This window comes from Petromyzon marinus, chromosome 40, assembly GCF_048934315.1.
Source record: "Petromyzon marinus isolate PM22_M1 ecotype Great Lakes invasive population chromosome 40, UKy_Petmar_22M1.pri1.0, whole genome shotgun sequence".
In the NCBI taxonomy this organism is placed as follows: Eukaryota; Metazoa; Chordata; class Hyperoartia; order Petromyzontiformes; family Petromyzontidae; genus Petromyzon; species Petromyzon marinus.
Genome location: NC_133706.1, coordinates 11,196,173 through 11,217,513, shown reverse-complemented (window position 1 = coordinate 11,217,513; position 21,341 = coordinate 11,196,173). Strand labels below are relative to the sequence as shown.

Sequence of the window (21,341 nt, the reverse complement as noted above, 5' to 3'; positions counted from 1 at the left end):
CTACACCATCTGCGACCGTTAACGTGAGAATGCGAGAGAGAGAGAGAGCAACGCGGTTCGTCGGGACCCCGAGGTGCGAGTTCCAAGTCGAGCTCACGTGGCGAAGCGGTGCTGTTTTAAGTCTCGAACGACCGGCGTGCTCACGGTCGACGTGGTGGTCACGGTCGGCGTGGTAGTCACAGTCGGCGTGGTGGTCACGGTCGGCGTGGTGGTCATGGTCAGCGTGGACACAGTCGGCGTGGTGGTCACAGTCGGCGTGGTAGTCACGGTCGGCGTGGACACAGTCGGCGTGGTCACGGTCGGCGTGGTGGTCATGGTCAGCGTGGACACAGTCGGCGTGGTGGTCACGGTCGGCGTGGTGGTCACAGTCGGCGTGGACACAGTCGGCGTGGTGGTCACAGTCGGCGTGGACACAGTCGGCGTGGTGGTCACAGTCGGCGTGGTGGACACAGTCGGCGTGGTGGTCACGGTCGGCGTGGTCACGGTCGGCGTGGTGGTCACAGTCGGCGTGGACACAGTCGGCGTGGTGGTCACAGTCGGCGTGGTGGTCACAGTCGGCGTGGTGGTCACAGTCGGCGTGGTGGTCACGGTCGGCGTGGTGGTCACGGTCGGCGTGGTAGACACAGTCGGCGTGGTGGTCACGGTCGGCGTGGTGGTCACGGTCGGCGTGGTGGTCACGGTCGGCGTGGTGGTCACGGTCGGCGTGGTGGTCACGGTCGGCGTGGTGGTCACGGTCGGCGTGTGGCCACGGCAGCCGTGACGACATTAAAACTAAAGCCCTGCACTGGGAAGGGCAGGGCATGGGCAGCTGTACCAGGACAGCTGTGCCCGGGCTGCTGTGCCCGGGCTGCTGTGCCCGGGCCACCGTGAACTGCCATGTGCTGTGCAGGGCGTTAGTTGCAAAGTGGTCACGTGCACCGGTACGAAGCCAAATAATCAAAAACCGTGTTGGGAATACCTACTGTATACCATCTTTAACTCGAGCGGGGCTGTTTAGTTGGGTGCAAAGGCTGGCCGATTTGTTAAAAGGGGAATATCAGAAAGCTGACATCAGGAGAAAAAATAAAGCATGCCCTGATACGTTTCAATTAAATATACACGCTTTCCGTCACTCTCTTGAAGGCTCACCAAATCATCATATGAATTAACCTTTACATTTTAGTTTTATCTTTCAAAAAGCCATCTTATTCAGATGGAGAACTCCACCGTGGCCGTACGCAATGTACCGCCGTGCACCCGACCACTGTGACCGATGGGGGGTACAGCAAAAGGCTCGATACGACGTGAAGCGAGAGTCTGCGTTCAAGCAACGCGCAGGCGCGCACAAACACTTGGGCATCAGTTTGACAGCTCGATATGACCGCTCTGTAAAAAGAACAAACGAGCCGTGTGTCTGTGTGAGAAGGTATTAATAAGTATCACCGTTATTTTATTAATCCCAGGCAACATTATGCGATCCGACACAACTGTGATCTATGTTTCATGTTGTGCTCGCTCAGGAGTATTTAATGATACTGCACACCTTATGTTAAAAGAGTTTCTCGCTGGTCTTAAGCTGCGAAAGGTCAGAGTGCATGCCCTGCGCTACACCCCCCGTTACATGTCGTCGCAGCAGCTCGGGCCCTCCGGTGCGGTTTGCAGGGGATGATGTCCGACGTTTCGCACCCACGTGCCGGGAGACTGAATTTCAGGAAGTGAACTGCAGGAAGTGACATCATGCCGAAACGACGCACGGTACAATCACGAAAAACACACGGGGGAAAAGCTGTGCAGAGCGACTGCACTTCGCAGCGTCACCGTCGTTACGCAATATTTTACCCTCCTTTCGCTCACATGTTGAACCATTTCCACGTGCGGAATTAAGCTAGTTAATTCGCCGAAGTGACATTTATTGATTAAGTCATTATCAAGTGCTAGACTCCAGGGGACACCTTCCGCCAAGTGACTTATCAGAAGACAGAAATTAAACGTTGTGCAACAGATTACCATTTAGCCCGATCACTAAATCAAGAACTGCCTGCGAATAATAAATCATGAAACCCCGTGTTGTTCACCGTGTCCCCTTCCCCACAGAGACGGTACACTTCTTGATGGGCCCTGGCGTGTTTCTAAATGTACACAAGCAGTGCCCATCTAATCCCAGCTTTCCTCCGAGATAAATAAGTCTCGTATCTCGCCCGGCTGGCAGCTGCTCCTAAAATAAGGGAAATTTAAAGTTGACTGGAAGTCATTATCGCGCACATCGCCTGCACTTGACACCCCACGTGGCCCTGGCACAGTGGGGATGTTGCCACATTCGTACGAATGTGCGTTGAACTTCTTTTGCACCGTACGTAGCCAACCGTGCTAATCGGAGGGAAGGACAACAAACTAAACACAAAAAGCAGTTCCAAAGAAATGAATGGCTTGGAAAGGGGCATCTGTATGTAAACAATTGTTTAACTTATAATAAGCTCGTGTTCAGAAATTAGTTTTGAATCTAGATTTAAAAGTGCACAGCTCCAGTGGCTTCCTCACATCGGAAGGAAGAGCATTCCAGACGGCCGCAGAGGCTCATCTGAAAGTGCGCGATGCAGTGACCCGTCTTTGTTCAATGGTTAGCCCAAAAGCGACTGCGAGGATGACCGGAGTTTGCGTGGCGATTTATGGCACTTGACGAGGTCAGTAAGGTAATTGTGGCTCATTTGTGGCAAGCGCTTTGTGCGTAACGACTGCGACCTTGTAATGTTTTCGTTCGGTAGCCAATGCAGCTCAGCGAGCACCGGACGCGTTAGTGGGGGGGAGGGGATGGCAAGAGCGCGTCTCATCTACTGCCCTCGCGGGGTCTGGCAAAGCGTCAACTTGGCGTGTGCACGGTCCCACCAAGAGGTGGATTTGTTTTGCTCGGGGCGCTGCGTGAAACACCGCACGTACGTATTGCTGCCCCTCGTCAATCCACTGCTGGATGGCGGTTTTGTAGGGGCTGTGTGAATCGTAATGTTTATTCATCCTGGAGAAATCCGATGAGCTATGAAGCTCTTTTTCACAGATGTCCGGTAGGGAAACGATGCGGAAAACAGCAAACAATACAACACAAATTGTGTGACCATACCTGACCGTGCTGGTCAGTGCCGCATTGGCTACCGCACCTCCCCCAACTTTGCTTTGCCCACGCCGCCTCTGCCATGAGAGTTTCCTGGCCAAACTTCACCACGCCGGCTCCGCCATGAGAGTTTCCTGGCCACGCTTCACCACGCCGGCTCCGCCATGAGAGTTTCCTGGCCACGCTTCACCACGCCGGCTCCGCCATGAGAGTTTCCTGGCCAAACTTCACCACGCCGGCTCTGCCATGAGAGTTTCCTGGCCAAACTTCACCACGCCGGCTCCGCCATGAGAGTTTCCTGGCCACGCTTCACCACGCCGGCTCCGCCATGAGAGTTTCCTGGCCAAACTTCACCACGCCGGCTCCGCCATGAGAGTTTCCTGGCCACGCTTCACCACGCCGGCTCCGCCATGAGAGTTTCCTGGCCAAACTTCACCACGCCGGCTCTGCCATGAGAGTTTCCTGGCCAAACTTCACCACGCCGGCTCTGCCATGAGAGTTTCCTGGCCAAACTTCACCACGCCGCCTCTGCCATGTGAGTTTCCTGGCCACGCTTCACCACGCCGGCTCCGCCATGAGAGTTTCCTGGCCAAACTTCACCACGCCGTCTCTGCCATGAGAGTTTCCTGGCCAAACTTCACCACGCCGGCTCTGCCATGAGAGTTTCCTGGCCAAACTTCACCACGCCGCCTCTGCCATGTGAGTTTCCTGGCCACGCTTCACCACGCCGGCTCCGCCATGAGAGTTTCCTGGCCAAACTTCACCACGCCGGCTCCGCCATGAGAGTTTCCTGGCCAAACTTCACCACGCCGGCTCCGCCATGAGAGTTTCCTGGTCACGCTTCACCACGCCGGCTCCGCGCGGCATTGGCCGACGGTCGCGATTTGCCGGGCCGCCCTCAGGCGTCCGGAGCGAGGGTTCCGTCCCGGAGTCTCTCCTCTCTCCCCGCAGCCGCGTCGCTGGCTCGCCCCGTCGCGCGTCACCAACGCGTGGCATTTCGGGGCTCGGAGAGTGAGAAATCGCCGGCGCCCGCCACCCTCCGGGGTTTCTGATTTAAGCTCGAGGCGCTCGAGAGGCGCTCCTTCCGCAAGCAGCAGCGGCAGAGCATCGTGGGCGCAGCAGCGGCGAGATGTCAACTCCCTCTCCTCGTACGCAGGAGGTCGTGGGTTCAATCCCAATACTGACGCCTGCTGTATATTTGCAGTTTGCGGTGTGTCTCTCTCCCCGCGGCCGCGTGGATTTTTCTCCAGGCCCACCGGTTTTTCCCTCCACATTTAGAATCAACATCATCGCGCGTTTAGGGTATTTGGCCGCTACAGATTTCCCCATGACGATGGGCCACTTCTCTATTGAGCTATAATTTGTGATCGCCAGGTCTCTTCTGAAAAAGAGCTGAGTGGGCATTACCTGGTAAAATGGAAAGAAAAAAAAATGGTTTAACAGTTGAAAGTTTGTCCCATCTTACGAGTAATGCCCACTGCTCATATGCAAAGACAAACTCCCCCGCCTCCCCCCATGGCCTTTAACAGACTGTTGGGGAAAGGACTATTTACATCGTGTAAATAGTTTAGTTTGGAGTCCAGGGGACCCGCGTGGAGCTCAGAGCAACGCGTGGGTGCAGTCGCCAGTCTCGGCGTTATCCACGAGCCGTCGGCGACGTCGTCTTCACAGAGACGGACAACCAATATCGACGCGCCCACAGCCAACGCCGCCCCCGTCAAGAGAGAGCCAATTCACACCCCCCGCAGAGACAGCGGAGTAGCTGTTGAGTGTGCAGGCGGTGCAACTGCGCCGGGTGGGGCGATGTTCGCCGTGCGATGGGGAGCGCGACATCCCACGGGAGAGGGATATCGGCAACGCCGGCGACTCGCGCCGATTAATAATCACGATCAACTTCTACGGCGATGAACTTTCTAAAATGTCAAATATGGTTACGCGCGTCTTTATAATTATTAACGCGGCGTTCTGTTGCTTTGACCTTATTAACCATTCCTTCCGAACTCGGTGCATGTACGCAGCCGACGCTCACGATAACGTGCGTCGAATCGCGCTCGTCAAAGCGTATTTATTCGTGTTGATTTGGGGCTTTCGTGACTGCAGGAATTCACAATCGTTGGTTCACGTAGATAGAAAATAAAAACAACAAGCGATGGTCTTCACCTGTTGCCATCGAAACGTCGTGATCTATAAATGTATCTGCCGAGAACAGCAATCCCAATAACGTCGCCAACTCATCGATAGTCCTGCAGGGGAGGTCGGGGTCGAACAACGGCACGCCCGAGAGCGGCTCGCCGTTCCCGCTCGGAACAGCGCCAAACTTAGGCGCGATGATGATTCTCACTGATCACGACAGCGAGCCATTGGCGCTTAACTGGAGCGTGCACAAAACCAGCAGGTGTGCAGGCGTCAGTCAGTTCGTGCGTTTCAGAGGTACAGGTGATCACGTGCTAGTCGGGGAGGTGGGGGGAAGTGGAGGTGGGGGGGAAAGAGGGGGCGGGGGGGGAAAGAGGGGGCGGGGGGGGAGAGAAAGGGGGGTGGTGTTGGAGGGAAATGGGGGGGGGGGGGGCAGGGGGGGTGGGGGGGCAGGGGGGGTGGAGGTGAAGGGGGTGAAAGGAGGCGGGGTCGGGGCAAGGAGAGGTGGGGGATTGGGTGGAAAGGGGGGCGAGGGGGGGGGCTGTCCCCAGTGTTGGTGCGAGCGTGTGGATCGTGCTCGGTGTGTGTGTGTTCGTGCGGCATGGGCTGGCACGGCTATCAGCAGGAACTATTTGCGAGCGATGTTATCAGGTGGAGCCCCCCCCCCCCGCCCTGGCGCGGGGGCTGCCGTGTTATCCAGCGAGGCAGCGTCCCACCCCTTCTGGCGAGGCCGATACGCCCACCCGCCCCCCCCCCCAACCCCGTTCCAAAAAATCTTGCGGGGAGCCGACATGAGGCCTCTGCCGGTTGTTACCGAGGGGGCGAACGGGATGGGGGTGGGGGGGGGGAAGAGCTTGTTTTGGCCGATAAGCCGCAGCTTGTTTTGTGATTTTTTTTAGTTTGCGCGGAGTTCGCAGGGCCCGTGGTCACGTTGCGGAACGGCTGCGCACGGCGACTCTTCTCGTTCGTGGCGGGCGCTGTTCGTGCACGCGTCTGGGTCCGTGTCTCGGCCACCGGAGGAACGCGCGAGAGCACGGGAGGAGGGGGGGGGGGCATGTGATTGTCGTACGCTGAGATCGCACTCTGAATAATTCTGAATAATTCGTTTAGACTCTTCGGAAATGACGAACGCGGGCGGTCCCCGACTTGCGAACGGGTTCCGTTGACCGAGGCCCGTTCGTATTGAAATGCGCATGCGGTCAAGTGTGATGAATCGTGTTATGGTACGACAAAATTGGAAAGTGTTGTTAAACTCTAAGCAAGACGAACTATTGTACATCTGCACATTTGCCAGGATGATTAAAAATAAACATCTCATAAAAGCTCGGTCGTAGGTGCGGAAGTTCATAAGTCGGGGACTGCCCCACATTTAAGTGTTCGCGGGATCATCTCATTCCTGCGAATATGAACCGCTTAACACGTAGCTGGCTATCGCAACTAAAATCATCCATGAAAGGAGTTTTTTGTTTGTTATATCGCGTGATTTTAACCTGTCGTTAGACCCTCCACCACCCGACACGGCCAATTAGCAAGGTTTGTCACGTAAACAAAACAGGCCAATTCGCTTCTTGTTCAGCACACGTGACAAACCTTACTAGATTGGCCGTATCGCGCACGTGGCGGGTTTAACGATGCATGTATATCTCACGCGATCTAACCCAACAAAAACCTCTACCACGGATGCGAACCGCTCACGGGTTCTCGTGCACGGACAAACTGGGACGTGCCCTCGGCCCCACGGGTCAACAAACAGCGCGAAGCCCCACAGCACGGCGTTCTTCAGTTTCAGTTTCATTTATTTGGTATAGGCCTGTGAGCCATTCGGCTCTTGAATCGGGTGCAACCGCAACAAACAAAAACGTGAACAAGAAACATCTTAAAGTGACTACGCGCAAACAGAAAAATCCAGGAAAAAACAGCAAAGTCTTCCAGAAAAAGCACCGTATATCAACGCTGTGTGCAAAAAGTCCCAGTGGGATGCAAGTCAAACAATAACAACCATAAGACAATTTAGATTAAAGTTATCAGTCTAACTCTGTACTACAACAAACAAAAATGGCTAAACCAAAACGTTTTCGAAATCACCAAAATAAAACTATAAAAGCAATGTAACAGTGATCATAAGACCCGTGATTGAAATTTAACAAGAAACGATATATATAACATGTACTACCAAACTTTGCAGCCATAGCTGACTGCATGAGTCACTCCATAACAGCAGGAGTGTCAGTAGGAGTATCAACATTTTTCAATGCACCTTTAAAGATCAGCACACTTGATTACTGTGACTTCGTGTATAAATCAAGCCCCAAAGGAAGGGCCTTTGCTATTGATGCCCCCAGGGTCTGGAATGCTATTGCCAATAAATTGCAACTTGAATCACTACCTACAGTGAGGGAAAAAAGTATTTGATCCCCTGCTGATTTTGTACGTTTGCCCACTGACAAAGAAATGATCAGTCTATAATTTTAATGGTAGGTTTATTTGCCACCAAGTACTAAGTCATGTTTTGCAGAGGGGTCAAATACTTATTTCCCTCATTAAAATGCAAATCAATTTATAACATTTTTGGCATGCGTTTTTCTGGATTTTGTTGTTGTTATTCTGTCTCTCACTGTTAAAATAAACCTACCATTAAAATTATAGACTGATCATTTCTTTGTCAGTGGGCAAACGTACAAAATCAGCAGGGGATCAAATACTTTTTTCCCTCACTGTATGAGATCTTCACTCAAAACTGCTCTAGAGCAGATGTACATCCCTAGCTGCCACTGCTATTCAGTAGCCTAAAATAAAATAAAATGTTTCGCTCCGGATGACCGCTGCAAAGTATTATCTGTATTTTGATTTAGTGTGCTGATCTTAAAGGTGCATTGAAAAATTTGATACTCCGACTGATGCTCCTGTTGTTGTGGAGTGACTCGTGCAGCCAGCTATGGCTCTAGGGTTTGGTGTTACATGTTGTTTATGCAGTTTATTGTGAAAATTCGGTCACAGTTCATATGATCACTGTTACATTGCTTTATGGCTTTATTTTGGTGATGTCAAAAACGTATTTTGGTTTGGCCATGTTTGTTTGTTGTAGTACGGAGTTAGACTGATGGCCTTAATCTAAGTTTTCTTGTTGTTGTTGTTGTTTTTGTTGTTTGACTTGCATCCCACTGGGATTTTTGCACACAGCGTTGGTGTATGGTGCTTTTTCAGGAATAGTTTGCTGTTTTTTCCTGGATTTTCTGTTTGCACAGTCACATAGTCACTTTAAGATGTTTTCTTGTTCATGTTTTTGTTTGTTGTGGTTGCACCCGATTCAAGAGCCGAATGGCTCACAGGGCTATACCAAAACATTAAACTGAATGAAACTGAAAACACTATAATCAAAACACAAGATCATACTTTGCAGCGGTCATCCGGAGCGAAACATTTGATTTCAGGCCACTGAATAGCAGTGGCAGCTAGGGGTGCCCAACCACTCGGCCGCTCGTCTCCATTATTTTGACGACGGTTCCGATGCCGTCCGGATCGTGCCATCGGCACGGGCCACGAGGCGAGGCCGTGTCCCCGCTGAGAACTCTTGCACGACCCTTCGTGTTGGAGAACGTTCAGCGGAAGCGGATATCACAGAGCTATGTTTGAGATGCCTTCCAAGTTCCCTCTTCTCACACACACACAGACTCTACGCATATTATTAGGAAGCCACTGGTGCTGTGGACTTTGAAATCGAGATTGAAAACTTTATTGCTTTTACACACCTCGGATTAGCACGTTTGGGTACGTGCGGTGCGAAAGATGTTCAACAGACATACAAATGTACGTACCAATAAAGACCCCCCGTATAGCCTGAACAAGCTGTTGGGGCAAGTGCTGTTAGCGAGCACCTATAAAGGCCGGCACGGCATACAAGGGGTGGGTGGCCAACACCACGCCCGGCCGCCTTTGTCTCCCCAGTGGCGATGTTTATACACCGTGCTAGGTAACCATTTGAGGCCGAGTCGACCTAGGGGAGGCCCGTGACCGGTTCAGATAATCGTCACTGGTGTTGGCCGTGAGCAGGGATCGAACCCGTGTCGCCAGGTTCGGGGCGCAGCGTAGAGCTAACCGCTGCACCACCTCTCCCCACACTACTCATGGTCACATGCTCACAAACATACTGGGGAATGTTACATGCTCCTCAAGTGGGAGACAACGCCATCAAAGCTATTAACATTTAGCTTTTTTTTTTCTCTCAGATAAATGTTAAATGATAATTGGGATGGCAAGCGGCTCACAGAGAACAGTTTGTATTAATAGCGCCGTTCCCGCTGACGCACTGCAGGTGCAATTGAAGCACAGTTCCCTCGCGGATTACTGCTTCTAAACACTGCTGCCGCTGCTTATTCGATTGCAGTTGACAACGGACGCTTATTTTGCTGTGCGACACAGGGAGAGAGAGAGAGAGGAGAGGGAGTGTGCAGGGCACATCTACCCTACGCGGTCAAAGTCTTTGCAGGCAGCCCCAAATTACAAACTGGAAACAATTTGGACATCCTTGGCCGTCACACGTATGTGCCACACGTATGTGCCACAAGTCACACTTATGCGCCATGCATACGCCACACATATGCGCCGCTACACGTATGCGCCACGTAAGCCCCACACGTATGCTTGCAACATATGCGCCACACGTATGTGACAGATATGTGCCACACGTATGCGCCGCACGTATGCGCCACACCTATGTGACACATATGTGCCACACGTATGTGACACATATGTGCCACGTATGTGCCACGCATGTGCACACGTCACGCGTCACACGTTGGGCCCCGACCCATTAGCCGTCCACAGCCAAGTGCAATTTGAGCGTGCGCGTGGGGTGACCGTCGCTTGCAGAAGTTGCTCCTAAATCTGACCATTTCATGTTCAGCGAAGCATTCTCAATCTCGCATTACGTTCGCTCACTTCTGAAGTACGCCGAGTAGCACGTCACCGTGTTTAAAGCGGTTTGCGCTTTATTCTGTCCGGTAACCTATTTAGCGCGGTGCGACTGTCACCTCCTATGGGATGTGAACATTGTTCCCACCTCGGCTCTCCCAGCGGGTCGGACGCGCGACGTTCGCGCTTCTCTCGTTTTAATCGTCGCGCTAGTTTGCGATGGAATTATATAAATGTTGACACCTCGTCTCCTCTCGCGGGGGGGGGGGGTGATTAATATCTGCTCAAATGAGAGCCCACCCGCAGTTGCCTCTTTACCTCCTTGGCATTTCCCGAGCTCTAAATCCCCCTCCGATAGCCACCCCAGAACCCCCACCCCAGCGCTTTCTCCCCAGGCCCCCCACCCCCACCAGCGTCCCCCCGATGGGAACGTCACGCGCAGGAGACGGCCGCCCGGCACGCTCCACCCACCGGCGGAGGCTCACAGGAGGCCCCGTTTTATTTTGAATTATTGCAATTAAAAGCCTCTCTCTCTCTCTCCTTCTGCTTGCCGATTCATAATTCACGAGCTGAGCGCGGACGGGTTTCTGTGCGCAGGGGAGGGGGGCGATGCCGCCCACCTCGCCATGGCTCTGACAGCGGAGGCGTCCACGCAGACCCCGGACGTGCCCCACCACGCCGAAGACGCTCGGGTAAATGCTCGCGGGCACGGTCGTGGGGCGCGCTCGCGTCAAAAGTCGCCCGCCCGGTGGTAGCCACCGATCGCCATCGCAGCCGCACTCTCTCTGTGTGCGCTCCTTGACCCGCTCTTGTCAGCCCGTCAGAACCCCCTCTGGAATTGAGTGGAAAGTGAATTCCACTCCGAGGGGAGTCGCTTCCAAACTGGGCTATGGATAGCTAGTCGACCGCAGAAAGTAAGACCGCGGCATTTTTAAAGCTCGCCAGGCCGACTTGGCACCACTTAGACCTGGGTTTGAATCCAGGCAGCCGTCTGTGATAAATTCGAGTTCTCCAGTGTAGCAAGTTGATGGTCTCAGCCCGACCAAACAATGACTGTAGAAACTAACTAGATAAAAAAATTCGTCATATTCAAATTTGGATCCGAAACTAATTGGGATAAATTCCACCACTGAGAATTAAAAATGTATCGGTTTGGCTGTCAGGTGACAAACATGACTCAGTGGCAGAGTGGGTCGGAAATTGCTGCCTTCTGCTGTGTGCACCAGAGGTCACTTGAAGGGATTTCAGAAGTAGGTCTGTGATATCCGCTTCTGTGGGCCATTATATAATACCGGGGTTTGCAACTGCTCTTTGAGATTTCCGGTGGCGTCTCCATCTCAAGATGTGACGCCAATTGCAAAAAAAAAAACTTAAGTAAAATTAAGGGGGGAAAGCACAATGTGTGAAAAACAATGCGGAAATTCCAACAATGGCTTTAGGGAATCACTGCAAAGGAGAGCCACCTCGTGCTTGTTGGAGCAGGGAGACGCTCTGACTTTACATGCGCAAACTCAATCAAACTAGCCTACGAGGTGTTAGTACCGTCATATCAATTAAATACCGACCTTTGCTCGAGCCAAACTACTGTATGCCCGTACGTCAACACATTCATCATTAACGCTACCATCACATTTAAAATAAACGTATTTATAACGGGTGACACTTTTTGTGCGCAGTGGCCCTTCCGGATGTGCCCATAAAGCGTAAACATAAAAGCGGTCTCGTCGCAAGACCAAACAAAATAACCACGCGCAATGACCACGTCACCTTGCAGGGTAATTCCCCACGTGTGAATATTTTTTCTACATGGTATTGTGCACAAAGGCAAAGATCCCCTCCCCCCCCCCCCCATGTTGTCACACACGCTCGTTGGGGCAGTGCTGTTCTCGATCAGCGACGTGGCCGAGAACCTTTCCTGGCAACGATCGCCTTACCAGTGCCGGCGGTCACACACCGCAATGCCAGACGTGCAGTTAAGGCCGAGTCGACCTACAAGAGGCCCAGAAGAGGTTAAAATTTCACTTGCCGCTCGTGTTATTTTGCGGCCCGGAATAAAAACCCAGGTCACGGGAGTTCATAACGCAGCGCACAAACCACTATGCCACCTCTCTCTTTCCACCATATCATCGCATGCCTGCACACACACACGTGTGTGCGCTCAGACAAGATCCCCCCCCGCCCCCCCCGTATGACCTTCAACAGACTGTTGGGGTAAGCCCTGTTAATGAGTGGCTATGAAGGACGACACGGCACACGCCTTTGTCTCCCCAGTGGCGATGTTTACATACTGCACCGCATACTTATTTAACGCTTTGTCGACCTCGGGGAGGGCCCAGGACCAGCTCAAATATTCGCCACTGTTATTGGTCACGAGCCGGAATTGAAAACGGGTCACCGGGTTCGTGGCGTACTGTGACACTTTTGCTTCCCATGCACACGCACGCTCGCAAACGCATACACACTCGACGTGTTTGAAGTTCTCAGATTGTGTCCCTGAGGACTGGAAGAAACATTTTCAACCAACACAGAAAAAACCGAGAAAAAATATAAATGCAGAGAGGGCCTTCGTGTCAACTTTTTTGAAAGACTTCTCTCTCCTCCTGACTTTCAAATACTGCAGCTTTTAGCAGCATCATTATTTTGGATTTATGTAAATATTTGCTTTGTTAAAAAAGGCGTCTTCCCTGCACACAGGAGGTCTCGCGCAGCCAATTCGGCACCAGGGAGTTTAAGGAGGCGGCCACTCAGTACGACCCGGACGACCCGGGGCAGTGCCGCGCGTCGCCCCGCGGGCCCGGAGGAGGCTCCCCCAAGCCCGACGCCGAGAGCCGCTCCACGGCCGGCGAGTGCGGCTCTCGCAAGCGCAAGAGGCGTCCCAACAAGCTGGTCCATCGCAGCCCGGGCCCCGGCCAGGATGTCGTGGGCAGCCCTTGCGGTGAGCCCAGCCGCTGCGAAGAAGACTCCTACAGCCCTTGCGACAGACCCGGCCACTCCTCCGATGAACCCGGCCACTCCTCCGATGAACTTGGCCATTCCAATGAACTCAGCCACTCCAATGAACTCGGCTGCTCCAATGAACTCGGCCACTCCGATGAACTCGGCCACTCCGATGAACCCGGCCACTCCTCCGATGAACCCGGCCACTCCTCCCATGAACCCGGCCACTCCTCCGAGGAACCCGGCCACTCCTCCGATGAACTTGGCCATTCCAATGAACTCAGCCACTCCAATGAACTCGGCCGCTCCGATGAACTCGGCCACTCCGATGAACTCAGCCACTCCAATGAACTCGGCCGCTCCGATGAACTCGGCCACTCCGATGAACTCAGCCGCTCCGATGAACTCGGCCGCTCCGATGAACTCGGCCACTCCGTTGAACTCGGCCACTCTGATGAACTCGGCCGCTCCGATGAACTCGGCCACTCCAATGAACTCGGCCACTCCGATGAACTCGGCCGCTCCGATGAACTCGGCCGCTCCGATGAACTCGGCCACTCCAATGAACTCGGCCACTCTGATGAACTCGGCCGCTCCGATGAACTCGGCCGCTCCGATGAACTCGGCCGCTCCGATGAACTCAGCCGCTCCGATGAACTCAGCTACTCCAATGAACCCAGCCCCTGCAACGGATCTGGTCTTTATGAAGTATCCGTTCCCTGCAACGGCTCTGGCCCTTACGATGTGTCCGGCTTCTACAACGGGTCCAGTCCTTGCGACGGGCCGCTGGAAAGCACGAGCGCCGGGCAGCCCCTCTCATGGGGGCCCCCGATCAACCCCCCCATGATCGACCTCCAGCAGATGATGCTCAACAGCTTCCACTTCGCCCAGGTGTGGGGCTACCGCAGGGAGGTGGCCGAGCGGCTGGGACGGCGCCCGAAGGTCGAGCGGAACGGGAGGCCCCCGGCCGCGGACAGACGCGCGCCCCCGACGGCCGCCGACGCGGCGAGAGCGGCGTCGCGCTCGGACGGGGAGGGCGAAACCCGCCTGCCGCCGCGGGGCGAGAAGTGGCCCCGGCGGAAGGGCCGGTCCGAGCCCTGCGAGCCGGCGCCCGTGGACCGCGTGGACGTGAGCGACCGCATCGACGACTCCCACTGCGTGGAGACGGCCGACGGGCAGCGGCGCTGGCAGTGCCGCCTCTGCGAGAAGTCCTACACCTCCAAGTACAACCTGGTCACGCACGTGCTTGGCCACAGCGGCGTCAAGCCGCACGCCTGCACCCAGTGCGGCAAGCTCTTCAAGCAGCTGAGCCACCTCAACACGCACCGGCTCACGCACGCCGGCGCGCGTCCCCACCGCTGCCACGTGTGTGGCCGTGCCTTCACGCAGACGAGCCACCTCAAGCGGCACCTCATGCAGCACAGCGCCGTGCGGCCTTACAACTGCGGCGTGTGCGGCCGCGGCTTCGCCTACCCCAGCGAGCTGCGCGCGCACCAGAGCCGGCACGTCGCGTCGGCGGCGTCGGCGGCGTCGGCGGCGGCGTCGGCGGCCTCGGGCGGGGACGCGGGGCCCGCGCCCGGCTCGGAGCGCCGGTGCGCGGCGTGCGGGGTGGCCTTCGCGAGCGCCGCCCTGCTGCGGATGCACAAGGCCGCGGTGCACCAGCAGCACCGAGGCCGCGCGGTGCGCCACCACCACCACCACGGCGGTGGCATTCAGCACCACGGACAGCATGGAGCGCCGGCAGAGCCGCGCGACGGCTTCCCGTGCGGGGAGTGCGGGAAGACGTTTCAGTACCGCAGCCAGCTGCACAACCACGAGCTCAAGCACAAGGGGGAGCGGCCGCACATCTGCACCGAGTGCGGCATGGAGTTCGTGCAGTCCCACCACCTCAAGCAGCACATGCTCATCCACAAGGTGAGGCGGGCGGACGAGGTGAGGAGGTAGCGCCAACGATCTCGCGTCATTCTTAACGCGCACTTCCCCAGGAAATCCCCCGCTACACGGCCTTCATCATCGTCGTCATCGATCAGCCGTCATCAATCCACTGCTGGATGGAGGCACAAGCCTTTTGCCATCTGTCGAGGTCCCTTCCCTTGTTCATGCCCTCCAACCAAGGTTGAAAGCAATAATGAATCAGCTCGGTCCGTTTGTAACGGGGAGCCGCGATATACCTTGTAAAGATGGTTAAATATAAATAATGTTTTAGAATGAGGTTGTGTTACTCTGTGGACCGTAACCTGAAGGAAACCACCCACACTGATGACAGGTTCGCACCACGTTGTGTGATGCCGTTGCTCGGCTCGGAAGGTGAGAGTTATCGCTAATTTAAACACTTCCGAGGACAAACGCGCGTTGCGAATCATTACAGAACCCGTGCATGTTCCGTCTCCCTCGTTATACGCAACTTTGAGTAAACTTTCATGCACATTTCGGAAAGCACGAAGCGTGGCCATACAAAAAAATGACCACGTTCCTACTAAAGGCGGTCACTAGAGCTGTGAAATCCCACGACACTGCCGCCCTTATTTTACAGACAGTACGGGGTAGACACATCTCGTGATTAAAATGTATAATTTGCATCGCTAGACAGCTGCGTGAGAGCGACTTCACTCATTAAAACACTGCCCCCGTCTGTAAATGAGAATATCACAAGACAAACCCGGTGAAGATTAACATTTGTATTCTCTATTATCTTTGTCATAAAAAAAATACCTCACCGTGTTCACTTCCAGTTTTAAGTAATGTAACGTACAGCCATTTGTCAATCAAACTGCCGGATGCAAGCCTCCCGAGGCCGTGTTGGTCACGTTAATTGTTTGACCATACTTCCCCACACACTGCTCAGTGTGGGTTTGGTGAGGGGGGGGGAGGGGGACTGAGTTAGTTGTCACTCGCCACCGAACGTTCATTGTGGCTGGGTATCAAGGTGGACTTTGTCGGATTCACAGCGCAGCGCACGAATCACTGCGCCACCGCTCAACCTCCATTCGTTTTATTTTTCCCCCCGTATATGTTATTTCCCACAAAGGGCATACGTGGTGGCTACGCGCGTGGCCTGTAACCCAGCACTGTGGAGGCAGTGAGGGGTTGGTGAACCACCGCATAAATGACGAATGTTGAGAAACTCTCTTCCCGTGGGGATCGAGGGGGCGCTCTTACCCTGGGATCACCGGCAGAATTCAGCACAGCAAAGCGTGGACTGATATAAGCTGTCCCTTCTGTATGGGATACAGCGTTGCGCCCTCGCACGCGTCGATTTTCTCCAGGTGCTCCGGTTTTCTGCCACGTGTTTAAACACTCACGAGTTTTGCCGAAAACATCTTAATATGTAGGGAACTGCAGAACAATTGTTGACACCGCCTCCTCGCCTGGCAGCCTTCCAGCTTGGTCTGTTTGTTCCTCCGCGATCGTCAGATACAATTTGCATGAACGATGCCATGTAGAACGATTCCTTCGATGTTTATTTCTACTCATGAAATATCATAAACGTTTGTGTTGGTTGTATGAAAAAAAAACGATTCCACACTCTGTACCGGAAAACACCTCGAGGGCTAGAAGTGAAGAAGTCGTTAAATCCCACGATCTACTTCGTATTGATATTAACGTGAAGCACGCAGGTTACGACAAGACTGACAGAGATCAGATATTAGCACTCGAAATGTATTATTATAGAAGGAGGCTGCATCGAAACTGGACCCACAGAGTGTTCACACGTAGAGGTAAGACAAAGGGTGCACGTTGAAGAAGACAACCTGATGATGCAGGCAGTGATGAGAAGGAAACTGGCACGATTTGGACACATTGTATATGTAAGATGGACAACACCAGAAACATTTAAAGTGTGTTGTTGTTGTTGTTTCGATTTAAAGCTTTCGTGACTGCAAGGATTCATTTTCTTTGGTTCTTTCGGTAACGTCACGTAGAATGAGAATAAAATAATAAATTGATAAAATAAAATAACACAATAATATTCTCACGACGTTTCAGCCACAACACAAGCGGCCTTCATCAGGTGAAGGGACGAGACTGTCTGAAGGACAGCGCTGGAGTGTCCTTCAGACAGTCTCGTCCCTTCACCTGACAGCACTGGAGTGTCCTTCAGACAGTCTCGTCCCTTCACCTGATGGAGGCCGCTTGTGTTGTGGCCGAAACGTCGTGAGAATATTATTGTGTTATTTTATTTTATCAATTTATTATTTTATTCTCATTCTACGTGACTTTACCGAAAGAACCAAAGAAGATGTGTTGTTGTTGTTCGGGGGAAAAATGTAAGGAACAGGAAAGAGAGGAAAACGTAACAGAGAATGAATGCCTTGACGACGACGACATCGTAAGAGATTGGTGCCAGAAAGTTGTGGCCACTCTTTGGGCATGTTGGCACGAGACGGAGGGAGGTGAAAACAGATGACAAAATGTGCAGTGGGCACCAACGGGCTATCTGCCCACGGATCGTGATGATTATGATGATGGCGATGAAGGGTTATGACATTTTCAGATATTAGCTTGTACAATTCTTCACTGGAATACTTGCTGATGAGCCCAAATTATTCTATGAACACTTTTGTTCCTAACTCCCTCCCTGCCAGCTTCAACTTCTGCTTATAATAAATGTTTTATGCCATTGCAGTAAATTTTCTTCTCCGGTGGCGTGGAACTTCTTCTTTTCATCCAAGTTCCGTTTTCGGATTATTATTTAGCCTCTCTCGGCATTTTTCTCCCTCCAAAACAACCGTTCGTCCCTTGGGTTACCGAGGCAACTAATCCTGCTCAACTCAAAGGTCTGCAACTGCCAGTGGATAGGGTACGAATGAGTAAATGTCCTTTATTTTGTTTTTATCCTGGACGTATGGAGGCCACGCTTGCAGCGGTTCGCGCATTGCTCACTGAAACCAACAAGCCTAGTTAAACTCCTGGCGGCCGAGGCAATTTCAGGCACCGGTTACTTTTGCCGTTGCTGCCATTCCATCATCAGCAGTTGGCTTGGAGCACAGACGCCAACACCCTGGGACGTTCAGCTTCGCCTGCGTCGAACCGATGACACGTTGAGCAGTCCACCAGCACGGGATTGGCATTATTCCATGCGCCGCTTTGCATGCGCTGCGGGATCGTTTTTGTTCACATGCAGAGAAGGAAATGTGAGCATTTTACACGCTTCTGCAGTGCAGCCTGTGAAAGTTTACGAGGTTTTGTAGGTTTCCTTATGATGGCGCACACGTGCGGTGGTAAAAGTTCATAATCGCACCTGCCCAAATTCACACAATAAGGGATGTAATCATGGTCACAGGTTCCTCTGCGGCCGTCTCAGCTGCCCAGTTTCTCACGGGGAAAACCTCCCGCGTTGCTTTCAGGTCGCAGCTTCAAGCCGGACCAGAAATTTGCAAGTTCGATTCCCGGTCAGAACAATGACAGTGGATCCAATCCTGCACCACATCTTCTGGCCGTGCTCCCCAGACCCTAACCCAATTCACCAACCTGCACGCATAGGGCACCATGGTGGCGAGACGTCAACTACCTCGCGCCTAGTTTACAGTTTATGGGTTCGATCGCGAACCCTGACGCCTGTGTATTTGGAGTTTGCACGCTCTCTCTGTGTGGTTGCGTGGACGTTCTCCAAGCCCTCCGGTTTATTCCTTCCACATTAGAAAATACGCGTTTAGAGTATTTAGTTGCTATGCACTTCCACACGATAAGCCACTTCGTTGAGCTATCATTTGTGGCGAGGTTGCTTCTGTAAAAGAGCTACGTAGCTCAGTTGGCCTTACCTGGTAAAATAAAATAAAATGCTAAATAGTTTAGTTAGGAATGAGGAGTTGACTGCTAAAGTACAAGGTTATGGGACATTTGAGGATAATTGTGTGTCACTGGGGTGGAGCAGTGGCGCAGTGGTTAGCGTGCTGTGCTACGAGTTTGGTTCCCAGCCACGGTTAAAATCAGCGGCCAGCGATATCAGAACTGGTCCTGCATGCGGCTTCACTAACCCGCACTGATCAGCATGGTGAAGTATGGTGAAGTATGGTCAAACAACCTCTACGGCCGACATAAGCGTGGGGATGACTTCATCCACCAGTAGATTGACAAAGGGCTATAGATTCGTTTAACACGTAAGCTTTCACGACCAATATCATCCATAAGAGGGTTTTTTTTCCGGTTAGATCGCGTAAATATCAATGTGTCGTTAAACCCGCCACCACCCGACACAGCCATTTCGTAAGGTTTGTCACGTTAACAGAACATGCCAATTCGTTACTATTGGCATGTTCTGTTTGCGTGACAAACCTTGCTAATTGGCTGTGTCGGGTGGTGGTGGGTTTAACGACACATTTACGTGATCTAACCCAAGAACACCGCTATTATGGCTGTAGATTCATGTATATATTTGTTTTTGTTGCAAATGAGACCTGGCTACTGCTACTCCTGCTGCCGATATTTCCTGTCCCCAAAAGGGGATCACATTTGGCCCATCGCCGCACAAATCTTCCCCCCCCCGCCCACCCCCGGTTTCCCATTTGCCCCACCACAAGCCGCTCGCCTCACTTTATCCGCTGAAAGGGAAGAGCAAGAATGTGCCAGGCGTGGCTTTTAGACGGGCGGGCGGGCGGGTGACAGTGGGACGGTGCGGAGCACGGAACGTGGGAACTGGGAGTGGGGGGCCTGCCGCAAGAGGGCCTGAGAAAGGCTGATGGGGCGGCTCGAAAAACAATGGAGTCAGGAAGGAAGGAAAGGAGAAGGGGAGAGAGCACGGGAGATATGGAACCAGAGGGGCGTTAGGTTATTAGCGGAAAGGGGCTCGCGGAGGGAGGGGGTAACGTGTGTTTGTGTGGGCGGGAGGCAGATAAGTTTTTCTCACGGCCCAAGTCGACACGGATGCTGGCGGGGCGGACTCGAGATCGCGCCCGGCCAACGACTCGTAGAGAGAGGGAGGGAGGGCGAGGGATAGAGAGGGAGGGCGAGGGATAGAGAGGGAAGGAGAGGGGATGAGAGGGAGACAGACAGGGAGGGAGGATGCGTGATTGACGCGCTTCGTTTGTGAGACTTTCGTGGTGTTTGCCGAGCGAACGGTAAACAAAACAGCACGATTGAATGTACGTGTGTTATGCTGAACTTCCACCGCGCCATACGTAGCCAACCATGTCAATCGGAGGTGCAGGAGAATAACCAACTCGCTGTGCTACCATCTCCCGGGCCACCTTCGCGGGTTTCACAATTTCTCGACGCGATCCACCAACCCCATGGGGCTCCAGGGTAACCGGATCGCAGGCACGCACACCACGGCAGCTCCCACCACAGCTGATGTCTCGCGCTGATCAACGAGCGAAACGTGGGGAACGGCAGCATCCCCCCTCCCCTTCCCTCTTCCTGTCGGAGCTCGTGGTCCCTCTCGGCAAGAGGCGCCACATCAGCCGAGGGCTCAGACACAGCCCTTATTCGTCCAGGTGCTCACAGCTCTGGCAGCAGAGAGCTTATCCACACACACAGTGACAGAGGGGGGCGCGGCGTTGTCAATTAGTCTCCCCCCCCCCCTTTCAAATGGTAACATCTTAGGGAGATGACTGCAGAAATAGATGTAGCAAAGATAAGAAGAATGTGGAGAAACCTAAAAATGTACTCGAGTGAGATAAGAGAAGAGAGATGCCGACGAGATAGAGATTACAGAGATTAATTATATGGAGGATGGACAACAACTGGAACATTTGAAGTGTGTTTGTTGTTGTTCGACAAATGGAAGGAACCAGAAAGAGAGGAAGGCCTAACCGAGAATGGCTTGATAACGACACCATAAGAGATTGGTGCCAGAAAGACGTTGCCACTACTTGACCACATTGGCACAGGACAGGGTAAAGTAGAAACAAATGACGAAATATTACCGTGATGATGATGATGACAAATTCGATTTGTAAACGTGAATTCACTTGGCATGTTCACTCGTGTTTGATGCGTGCGTTTATTTACGAATTCCTTCTCCGGCCCCAAACTTTGGCTTTGCTCTGCTCACGACGATCGCCGCTGCCGCCACCGCCACCGCGGCCGCTGTCGGCTCTCCCCGCAGGGCATCAAGGAGCACAAGTGCAGCGTGTGCGGGCGCGGGTTCACCCTGCAGGCCAACATGAAACGCCACCAGCTCACGCACACCAACGTGCGCGCCTACCACTGCCACCTGTGCCACAAGGCGTTCACGCAGAAGCAGACGCTCAAGGCCCACATGATCGTCCACTCAGACAGCAAGCCCTTCCATTGCAAGGTGAGGCTCTGTGCCACCCCCCCCCCACACTCCAACCGC

General features: G+C 53.3%; 1 protein-coding gene across 3 annotated transcripts in view; it reads left to right on the top strand.

Annotated features, from left to right (window-relative positions):
* The window catches only part of ZNF366 (zinc finger protein 366), a 40,145-nt gene that overhangs the window by 11,053 nt on the left and 7,751 nt on the right, over nt 1–21,341 (top strand). For all 3 annotated transcript variants that reach the window (XM_076073133.1, XM_076073135.1, XM_076073134.1), the window contains 3 exons: nt 10,724–10,818; nt 12,821–14,977; nt 21,111–21,302. In XM_076073133.1, the coding sequence (XP_075929248.1) occupies nt 10,753–10,818; nt 12,821–14,977; nt 21,111–21,302 (2,415 nt within the window). In that variant the 5' untranslated portion in view covers nt 10,724–10,752. The remainder of the gene's footprint in view (nt 1–10,723; nt 10,819–12,820; nt 14,978–21,110; nt 21,303–21,341) is intronic.